We start from the raw sequence: 11,706 nt of genomic DNA on the forward strand, positions 1-11,706 counted from the left end.
TGGTGTTCCTTCCCTGTCACATCTGCTACATATAAATTCCCAGCATCTTACCTGTTGCAGTCGACATGTAGTATGACGTGAGAGGCACTGACAGCCACAGAGACCTTGTGCCACTGGTCATCAGCCAGGCTGTAAGGGAACACCTCAGTGTGGGCCTGCTGGCCTTTGGTACGGTAGTGAAGACGCACCTCGCTGCGCTGGCCACTGCTCTCCAGCTCCAGGAACCTGCAGAATTAAAGCACCAGCAACCTGCCTCCAGTAACAGCCACATAATTAGGTCTCCTCACTGGAAGCAAATCCTTATTTCTGTTCCCACATAAAACCTGCATGCATCACCAAAGCGTCTAAACTTGCGGCTCCTCTCAGCACAAGTGCTGAGAAACAAACGCGTCACTCATTTCCATGCAGTGCACTCACATCTACCCAGATTTGCAGCGCCATTTAGAATTTAATCCCATCAGTAGTCAAGCATAATGGTCCTATATGACTGTTAAGTGCAACATCAGCAACACACAACAATGGCCTACATGTAGAGGTTCACCTCTTTACATTGGTGTATTAGTATTCTAGGAGAATCCTTTTCTCCACACCACAGAGATTCATCCAGCATAGCGACACTAATGGAAGGAGCTCCCGATACACACTCATCACCTCGGCCTCTAAAGACAGACTTATTTAAACTAGAGTCATTTGCTGGAAAAATATTCAAAAGTAAAATACACAATTATGCAAGTGAAGCAATGGAATTGATTTATCTGTAAACTGCATCTAATATGCACATTCATCCTGGCTCCACCAACGCACTAGCTAACACTTCTGATGCTGAATTATTCCTTACCATGTCTCCAAATGAAACCATGCAGCGCTGCTTAGTTGCATATGAATGGCCGGGAAAGCTAATCAGCAGCGGGAAAAGTCATTAACATCCCTGTGAGCTCTCTTCTCAGGACCGACTTTAATGTACAAACTGTTCAATCAGTGCATTATGTGGAATTCAGATTGCTGCCCTGATCATCCAACGGCTCAGCTCCCACAAACTAATGGAAACATTAGCATGCTAACTGCAGATAGTGTGTCGTTAGTTTTCGATCCACGATTTTGGACTCAATGTTTGGATCGTTGATGGACTGTGAATAATACGTTGGCATACAGAGTGATTTGCTTTGTTTGTTCGACTGGCGTGTAAAGCATCTAAATACGTTTCAATCAACGTATTATAGACTGCTGATATGACAGAGAGTGCTACTAAATTTAGAAATCAACTTTATATACAGCTTTCCTGTACTCCATTTGACATGTTTTTTCACATATTCTACATTACATTGATTTGATTTTTTTTTTTTTTTAATCTGTATGCATTTCTGTTATATATCTGCAAATACCAAAAATAACAAATGGTATAAATAAATGGTATATATTTTGAAGGAATGGCATGGCATACCCTTATTCGGTGTATTTTAAAACAAATTTTAAACATAATATACTGCGAAGTGTGAACTGATCCTACCTGTGCTCCGAATGATGGATGGAGAGGATGACCCCAGAGTTGAGGTGATCCTGTTTGAGGGTCGCCAGCACAGTAAACTCATTCTTGCCTCTCAGCTTCTGCACCATTTGCTCTGAGACCTCAACAGGAGCCTTGACTTCCCTGGAGGACCCTGAATGAAGACAGACATATCAGATATTATTTACACCTTTAAAAAGCCACTTCATTGCGGAGATTGTCTTTTAAACTGTAAAAATATTTTGAAAATAAAAAATAGAGCTACCGATGTGTCTTTAACATCTATGTTTCATTAACCTTACAAAGACTTTTGCTGAATATATTGATGACAGGATGACGCCACTGAAGGGCAGGAGTTGTAGTTGCACATAAAAAAGAATTTTTAAACGCATTACAAATGTGGATTAAGATTGTGTATTTTGCTCCAAACCAAAAATATAGACACACTGTGTTAATTAATGTATGTGGATACATAAAAAAATAAATTTCTTTATCAAAATCTAGACATTTTTGTCAACCTTAATTAGTTCATTGTTGTAGTAAATTAGTATCAGTACCTTACTTATTTAAACAATAGATGTCTGGAGTGAAAACGCTGATGAGATGACGGCAGCTATATTACCCTGAATTTTATACAACAGTTTATGATGTGATCTGATGTTAAAATATGCCGTAGCTGAAATGAAATTCACTGCTGACATTTTAGGGATACAAGTCATTAAACAGGAAAATTTGCTGTACAGAACTACAGAACATTTGGCTGGGAATTCACAGGCCATATGCTGTAAATATTTGATGTATTCACTCTCTGGACATATTTGAATTCATAAATGAAAAATCAACGCTAAACGCACTTAGTTGTATGAAAGAAAATGTTTCAAATGTCCTTTAAAATATTTCATACCTTAAGTGAATATATGATTTATCGAACTGTTTTACAGAGCTTAAAACTGTTCTTCCCATAAACTGTCATTTCACTCACACTTCAGGAAGTTGCAAGTCAAACACTAATTCTATTTTACTCAATTCTGAAAATTGGTTGATGATGTTGATGTAAACCTGTTTTGATAAAGGTTTATGTCACCTCGAGCCTTCTTAAAGTAATGATGAGGATGTTTGTCAAATTGTGGTATTAGGAAACTAGACAGCAGCCATTTTGATGCTTAAGTGCTTTCAGGATGAGGTCAGGTCATTCACCATAGAACAAAACCTGAAGTCATCCACGGGCTAACATCATTCGATAACAACCCAAAAATCAGATCAATGGATCGAACACTTTGTTCTTGACTTGTTTTAGGACTTGAGATAAAAATTTGAGGATTTGGGGAGAAGAAGTGAAAGGCTAATGCTGCTGGTATGGATGGGAGGGCATTGTCTGTGTAGTTAGCTCGTAAGCTCCCGTTCCCACCAGTGAGTCCCTTTCCTCCTCTCCAACTCTGCACAGACGTCTATGCTACTTTAATGGAAGCATCAATAAATGATGACATTTCTCAGAAGCAATCACATCAAAGAGTTCACTTCCAGCTATGGGATGCATGCAAGATGCCCTGGCACACTTAAGCGCTCCAGGAAGCTAGCCTGGTGGCTTTTCCTCAGTGTATTAACATTACTTCCAGCTGGTGGGAGAAGCCAATTAATACAATACAATATGAAACAGCAAGCGTCACCGCGATGAAGACTGGTGTACTCATCGCTTATATACGACACAATGACAGCATGCAGACTTTCACCGTGCACTCACTGTACTAGCACCAGCCTTTTCTTGGTGTAGGCTTTTAAGCCCATCAGGGACATATTTTGAGTCATTTCTGTCTAAACAAAAATGTTCACTAGATTCGTTGCTCAGCAGAAGAGATGCACAGGGCACGCTTTCATGCATTTTGCATTGCCAGTGGAGGATCATTCCAGTGTCATTGGCCGAGGTGGGACAGATGGTCCAATGACCGCAACAGGAGTTCTGCTTTGCAGTAATCTGCGGCCATCAACAGATCCCACTTAATAACAAAATGCAAATGACCACGGTGGACGATAATCTCAGAAATGATTGGAAATTATTTTTGTTTTGATCCAAATTATTGAATTGCAATTTAAGATAAAAGTGGGTGTCTTTTACTTGAGTAATTTTGATTTTTTTTTTTTTTTCAGAAAAATGCTTGTGCAGTTTTCCACTTTTGAAGCAAAGATGAGCTCAAGCCAAACCGGATTTACAATGTCTATGACAATATGCGTTGGTCAGTCTATTGCCATGCCATGTGTTGAACAGAGAGTACACTGACATTTCAATCATGGGCAAAACGAGCGCAGTGGGAGCAGATGTCGGGGAGGGGTCCACACTGAGAGAGGGCTGATGAGGCAGGGGGGATGGTGAGGATTGAGGAACCGCTACCACTGGGCTGCTCCAAAGCTTGGCCGCCATGAGCCTTTGATCTATGAGTGGATGACTCTCATTGCCAGTCTTTATGCTTTGAGGGGAAGGGGCTGCTTCAAATGGGACTGTGGGGGATTGGAGGGAGGAGGCATCTTCTCATTTGGACGGAGGAGGCATCTTCTCATTTGGACGGAGTGATAAGATGGGTCTGTAGAGTTGCCTGTATGAAAAGCGTGATCTCAACACTCTTAAACGGCACTCAAATGAAGATTAAGACAGCTATAGCAGTAACATCTCTGCATTTCTGAAAACATACATGAAAGAGCAGCAGATTAGCTTGTGCTGTGATGGGAGGGTCAGCTTTCTTCCCTGCCAAATCAATGTGGCCCTGCTGAGGGGGCCTTTGGTCGATTATCTATTGGCAGGCGTCTGGATGGGGCAGCCACCTGCTCCTAACGACCACTTTGATGTGAGATACTGACACAAAATAGCTTGAAAATGATGATGTAGCACTTAAAATCCTAATCAGCACATTCTTCAGCGCAGTAACACAGGTCTTGTCATCTCTCCTAGTTGTTTAGAGGATATAAGGACCGGCTGATTGTGAGAAAACTGTGTTTTTGAGACAAAGTTTTATCAGCTGACCAGAGCTCACCAAAAGCCTCAGGCTCAACAGCATCCCTAGGAAGCACGGCTTTGGGCTACACCCTAATCTTATCTCCTGGGTACATTGTACCTTAATGGTTACAGTGAGGCCACGATTTCCATCCCCGAGCTTCACTTCTAGTCTTAAACTGTCTAATATGGTCTGTGGTCTATTTTGTCTGACCCCTGGTACACAGCTGTAATCCCCCGACACTCTCATGCATTCTCATGGAAGTCTATTGGCAGTGCTGTACCAGTCACTTGCTCACACATTTAGCATTTAGAACAGGTGCCCTGCAGCAAAGCTTGAGAGTCCAGATACACCCGGCTTTTGACACAATCCTTTTTGCACACACTGCATTCAGTTCTACCTGTACTTACAGAATGGGAGTTTTTGTACTGGAAAGAGGTAGTTTTTCCCCATTTTTTGAGCAAAAAGAAAACACTCTGAAGTGTATTTTTATGTTCATTACACGTTTGGCTTCTGATTTTAATTATTTCCCAGAGGAAACTGTGACTAAAACCAGTATTACTGATATTACATAAGATCATAGCTACTTTTGTATGTGAATGATGAGGACTTTCATTCTTTGGTCTCTAGTGGATTGCCAGAACAAAATAACACCTCCTACGTCTTTGCCACAACTCTTCAACAACATTTTGCGAATAAGCCATCTTTCCACCAGTTAAAAGTGAGCGAGCCATGAGATGCAGTTAAGACAAAGAGCCAAGATGGGTCAGAATAAACAATCAGCAAAGGAAGGAACAAAAACATAAAATTTAAAAAATGTACTAATATGATATTTCTATTTGAAAAATGAGAGAGCATATTTAAAACAATACAGTTTATCAGCTGGCCTTAGCAGTGAGGAACTCATGTGGGAGGGTTAGGCAAGAGAATCTCTCTCCAGAGGGATTAGAGTAATGATAAACTCTCCACCAGCAGCAAACTCCAAACCTTTCATTACCGTCGACACACACACGCATATGCGTTTGTGAACACGCGCGTGTACAGTACGCAAACAGGTGTAGACGACAGCACTTACAAACGCACGCATACACTAGAACACGGGCCTTTTGGCTAGCCTACAGCTCCACACAAACACTGAGTCAATACAGAGAGGGGAGATATGCAGAAACACGGGTTCCCAAAAAGATGACTGCATGCACACACATACTCACACACACACACACACATATGCTGATACACAGACCGACCCCAAAAAAGCTGGTCATTACAGCTCCTGAATATTCCACCGAGCTCAGTCAATCTGCATTCGGCGCCCCATCTCCCCCCACTGTGTCTCCACTCTCCTGGAACAAATACTAAACTGAGCCAAGGGCACCTCCAGGACTGCTTTGGCCAGCAATTTCTCCCCAATTCTTAGATCGCCTCCTCAGTGACCGCCTCTCTGACATTCACACATATACAAAGCTAATGACAGCCTTCCAGCCACCCAACTGTATAACTGCCCTGGGGAGGGATAGAAATATCTCTCTCTCCATGGTCACCGGTGCTCCTGTGTGGAACGCAGGATCTGGCTCGCCTCAGAAGACTTTGAACACAAAGAGCTGGGGATCATGTCAGTCAACAGTTTGGAAAAGGAAGTTTTTGGCTAACAGAACATAGCAAAAACTTCTTAAGACAATTCTTAAAACAATGAGTCTTTGCACTCATTATGGCCTCACGGTTGGGTTAATATTTTTTCAAGTCTATCCCAAAAGGGTACCCACATGCCTTTATCTACATTGAAACACTTATTGGTCACTGTAATGAAGCAATTTTAATGTAAGTGTTGGGATACAATATCTGCAGTCCTTGTTCCGTGTAAAAATTCTACTGTTCAGCATACACTACTGTGAGGCCTCCGATGTCCGACTTAGACAAACCAGTTGGGTATTTTCCAAACAGTCTTTTTAGTACCAAATTCTCACTTTGTGTTACCATCCCCTCTGCTGCGGTTCAGCAAGGAAACACTGTCCTCAGAAGCACAAAGGTGGAATTTCACACTAAAAAGTTTAGCTTTGGAAAAAAGCCCAACTGATTTGTCTTACTCAGACTGCAGAAGCCTCATAATAGCTTCAGCTAAACTTTGGAGTGCATTTTTACACACATCAAGGACTGCCGATTTTGTTCCGTATCTATTACACTGAAATCACTTTAGTAAGGGAGCTCTTTGTAGCCATTATGGAAAGGAGCAACCAATGATGCTTTTAACGTACATTTGGGTGTGTCGGTACTGTTTTTAAAATATAAAATGTTAGGGTTATCCTTTAAGCTACTCACCATTAGGGTATGAAATATTAACTCTTATACCAAGCTGAACTGAAGGAAAAATAGTTTTGAGCAGCTTTATATTGAATTTCTAGACTGGCATTGCTTATATCTAACTAAAAAAAATGCTTAAATCTTGACCAGTTTTGCAAGTTAAGGTCAATGTACTCATCATGTAGAGTATGACACAGAGTGTTATTTCGGAGGGAGAAGCCCAGAGAAAATAACCTGAGTGATGTCACCAGCGTTAGCCTCGGTGTGGTGAATAAAAACTTTAACTGAAAACCGTTGTTACAAACCAGAGGCTTGGACATTGAAAGCCGGGGGGCTTCTCCAGGCAGAATGGGTCTACCAACACCACTGAGCAGCATTAGAAGTAGTCACAGCTGTTTTGGGATCATAAGGACTAAAGGTCAGGATATCTCAGCTTTTGCTGCATCGATTTTCAACACTCTTTTTTTAATTCTCTCTTGCAAGTCACAATTTTATGGAGGTGCAATACTAAATCACTAAATTACTCTTTTAAGTCTTTTTAATGGTCTTAAGGCCTCGTATAAGGCTAGAATTTTTTGGTGGTTTAAAAACAAAATCGAGTTATTTTTCCAATTTTTCGCCACTGGCAGAATAATTATCAACTGTATTTAGAGAAAAAATTCTCTAAATACTTACTTGCATGATTCTAGCACCTTTCTCTATATCACACAATACTTTTGGTTCTTTCTGTGTAGTGGAGATTTGCAGTGCATCGGCAGCGCATCATGCATCAGGAACTGTACTGGAACAAACTGCAAAATGTGGTAGTAGCTCTTATCCAAAGCACCTTAGAGCACATAGAGGGCAGAGACGTTTAGAATGAGCGCAACACTGACCTCTTTTGTCAGTTTTAATTACCTTATTGATCCCTGGTAAATTTCCATTGTGTTTTCTTGTCCTTCCTTAAAGTGGTGGGGTTAGCTAGAGACTGGCACCCTCCGAACCTGCTCAATACAGATACAGCAGAGAGCACGGAAGCTGCTCACCTATACAGCAGCCTGAATCTGGGCTGTACAGTTGAAAGACTAAGCGGCCCTCCCACCCAATGCATTACATCATTATACAGTATAGCGCAGTACCTCAGTGTATTATAGTTAAAAGTAGCTGGAAAGTGTAGCTCCTACACTAGAAACGCACGATTGCCATTCCTATTCAAAGCACTTGTCTACACACACATTAATGCAGGAAAACTCCCATTCACACACAGCCCCTCTGTCTTCTCTCCTCCTTCACACACATGTACAAGATAACACACTCAAAGCTTTGCTGTATTATACACAGGTCTCTTCCATCCTGTTACACTTCAGTGTTGCTGCAGTCAGGGACATAATCACCACAACATACAGAGGAACAACTCACTGGCAGTGTTCAGACAGTCACCAAGAACATGCTTCTGAGACAGACAGGATTCTCTCTCTCTCACACACACACACACACACACACACACACACACACACACACACACACACACACACACACACACACACAAACACACACACAGATACGATTTCAGGGGAGTCTTGCACCGCAGCTGAAAGGATGCTTCTAGCAATTGTGTTGTTTGCTCTTCGAATGAGTTTGGTCCACAACGCTTGTAGCCAGAGAGGGAGAGAGTGTGGGTGCATGTGTGTTGGGGGAAGGGAGTGCTTCTGGGTGTGGCCCCTGTGCTTGTTTATACAGCAGAGACAGATAGACGTCTAAATGTCTCGATATTAAAAAGTGTGGGGGAAGGCTAATGATCTGACGAATCTGTGGCGTGGTTGAGCATCAACTGGCATCAGGACATGAGAGGAGCATAGCCCGGAGGCTTTTCTCCATCTCTATTACGCCTGTCCCTGAGGTCCATCCCTCCTGATGCCATGCAGCGTAGCGTTGACAGCTACCTTCAAAAGCATCATCAGGGTCGGGCTAAACAGCAATCACTCCACTGCTCACCGCGCTCCGTTCTGTCTTTCTCAGACACAAAAACAACATACTTTAGCGGCTATAGCAAATAGGAATTGGTACACCACGATTGCTTATCCACACACATGCACATATACACATTCCTATAGTGTGAAATACACTCTCCTCCTGCTCCTTCTCTTTCAGCTCTCGGCAGATACTCCTCCTCCTGCCTCCACCCAGCACCCAGAGATAACAACCAACCCTCCGGGCAGGCGGGCAGGCGGGCAGGCAGGCAGACAGGCAGGCAGCGGAGGGGACAGCCATGGATATGTTCTGCCTGCTATCTAATGAGCATCGGAATGTCACCGTGGGCCTGTCTGCTGGTCCCAGCCAGCCAAGCATCCATACATGTGGAATCAGCGCCGTCTATCAAACAGCTGGCAGACAGCCCTGCTCCGCATCTCTCCCTCCTTCTTTCTTTCTCATTTTCTTTCCATCTCATCTTCTTTCCCTCACTCTCCCTGCATCTCTACAGCGCTGTATGGTGCCTCTCCCTGTCTATTTCTGATCGCACACAAGCAGAAGCCCGGGTCTGCTTTGCTGGTATGCCTCTCCCTGCCCCCCCCCTTACCCAACATAACATCTTAACATAGACATCCCAAATGAAGGATGGAGGCAAGCAGTGCCATAAATAACACACTGCCTGGTCCGCCTGGGTAACTGAATGTACTTAGCAAAGGTAATGCAGAGAAATAACAGAGAGCAATGGCAGAGAGCTGCAAGTCGTCATGTTTTTTATGTCATGAAAAAAGCGGTGGGAGCTTCTTTCTATGACTGTCTTTGTTGCTCTAATTCTCTCTTTCCCTCTCTCCAACTCTTCCTTGTGGGTAAGGCACTTCTGAGTGTTGTCTACACAGAGGACATCAAATGGCCTGTATTCACGGAGATGCTGGAGTTGCTGCTCCATGCAGAAGTGCTGCTGTCTCAGAGGCTGCGCGGGGAGATTAGAAGATATCAGCGAGGAGTGGGGAGGCAGAGAAATGTCGACAAATTATTGTGGCGTTTCTCTGTCCCAAAACAACACTGTCACTTTGGTACATTATGTGAGCCGTGTTTAGATCCTTTCTCGTGAAGATTTGAATAGTGCCACGTCTTTTGGTTTTGCCACTGATCTGGGAGCCAAAAGCAATTTCCTCCGTCGCTACTTTTGGCTGGGGTTATGATAGACATCTCCATCCCTGTAATGGGACTGTTAACAATCTCATTTGGACTGCAATGAGTGTCTGACATCAAATGACAAAGATGTTACACTGGCAAAACAGTGCTTATAAAAGTCAAGCATGACTGAAGCTTTGACAACTCCATTTTGCACACTGCCATTTGCTAAATGCCACAGATAACGTCTTTAGCCTAATCACTGGCTTATAACTGACGACGTGGATATCTGACTAACTCTTCTACCCTGGTTACAGACTGCAGAGGATCCCCAATGCTTCTATTCTAGCGTGGGGGTCCATTCACCTTCCGGACTCACGTCATGCGTCTCCGTGAACACAGGGTTTTGTCCCTGCCTAATCTGATTATGCTCAGTCTTTTTTATTCTTTGCGTGATTCACCCGTCTCTCCCCCCTCTGCTCGCCCTGCTCGCTCCACTTTTTCAGGAGGACCTGGCGCTGCCTATTGCCCAGGCAGGTGGCAAGTCTGAGGGGCCACCGAGCTCGGTCCCGTTACAGAGGAACACTGAAAATCCACCGTATGTCGCCCCTGACAGTCTCTTCCACCGTCGTGCTATGGACAGTAAGAAACACATACAGGCATAGGGGCTCCAGTTATTATCAGATGATCTGACATTTTCAGTTAAAGCTCTACATCAAAGCGTCTCACTAGAGGAGCGGACTTTTAAGTCGTTAAAACAAAATCCTAAAAGCACAGCAACGTTTGTGAGAGTCAGTTTTCACTACGAGCAGTTTGGTCAGCATTGCTTCACATGTAGATCACCTCATCTGGAGACCGTTTATCTTCCATCTATGAACGAGAATACGAGGGGTGTGTGTGTGTGTGTGTGTGTGTATGTTACTGTACCTTGGAAGTGGAAAGCTCTAGACTCGCTGTGGAAGCCCTGGACCTGAGTAACTCCATCAAAGCCCTCTCCAAGTGTTAGTTCATCAAACACGCTGATGCGCAGGGCAGGGTCAACCCCAAAACCTAGAACTAAAATGCAAACACAAAAACATTATTGTAATTGGTATTAGCAGGCAAGGACACCTGTGATGCTAGTAAAAAATAAAATTAAAAAATTAAAAAAAATCAAAATAAAAATCCTGCTGGTGTCAGGGGAAGAGATGGGAGGTTAGTGTACAGTGTACAATGTCCAAGCTGATTAATCAAGTAGGTCTGGTTGTCTTTGAGAAGACTAGGTGGCAAATTATCCAAAACAACACATAATTTAATCATGTATCTCATCTTCTTGGCTACACCTCGCAAGAGAATCAGTGACAGCCCCGTGTCCTACCTGAGGAGCAAAATATGCTGAGAACCAGAAATAGCTGTAATAATCCCATGGTGAATGTATATTAAAAAAAAAATTAGTCCATGTTTTGTCCACTTCCGAGAGACAGTATCTTTCAATCACATGCGAATGATGTTATCACCTTCGCACAGGAGGCTATTACCAATCCCAAATGTTGAGCGGAGGCATCATCACAACTTTAGATGCCCAGTGATGCAAAAAAGAAAAATCCGTAAAGAAGAAGAAGAAAAAAAACGTAACAATGTACAAATTATTCCATGTAAGGTAATGTCTGCTCCATCGGCACCATCCGCGGCACAGGTGGGGGAAAACGGAGGATGCACAAAAGCGAGCAGCCGCTGCCTCGCCAGCTCCACGGACGCTCCTGCAGCGGCGTGAATGAGAGCTGCGGCCGCCGAGGGAGGAGCGGAGGGAGGCGGGGAGAGCCGAGGCTGAGCCCGTTCGGGCGGCGAGAGAGAAAGACG

The 11,706-nt window shown here is 43.4% G+C and overlaps 1 protein-coding gene across 1 annotated transcript in view; it reads right to left on the reverse strand.

Moving 5' to 3' along the window:
• Positions 1-11,273, reverse strand: part of nell2a (neural EGFL like 2a) — a 77,569-nt gene extending 66,296 nt beyond the window's left edge. The window contains exons 1-4 of the mRNA XM_040132287.1: positions 11,225-11,273; positions 10,795-10,917; positions 1,508-1,658; positions 52-225 (exon numbers count right to left, since the gene is read on the reverse strand). Of these exons, the coding sequence (XP_039988221.1) occupies positions 52-225; positions 1,508-1,658; positions 10,795-10,917; positions 11,225-11,273 (497 nt within the window). The remainder of the gene's footprint in view (positions 1-51; positions 226-1,507; positions 1,659-10,794; positions 10,918-11,224) is intronic.
• Positions 11,274-11,706: the final 433 nt, after the last annotated feature.

The sequence above is a fragment of the Xiphias gladius genome, chromosome 8 (assembly GCF_016859285.1).
Source record: "Xiphias gladius isolate SHS-SW01 ecotype Sanya breed wild chromosome 8, ASM1685928v1, whole genome shotgun sequence".
Classification (NCBI taxonomy): domain Eukaryota; kingdom Metazoa; phylum Chordata; class Actinopteri; order Istiophoriformes; family Xiphiidae; genus Xiphias; species Xiphias gladius.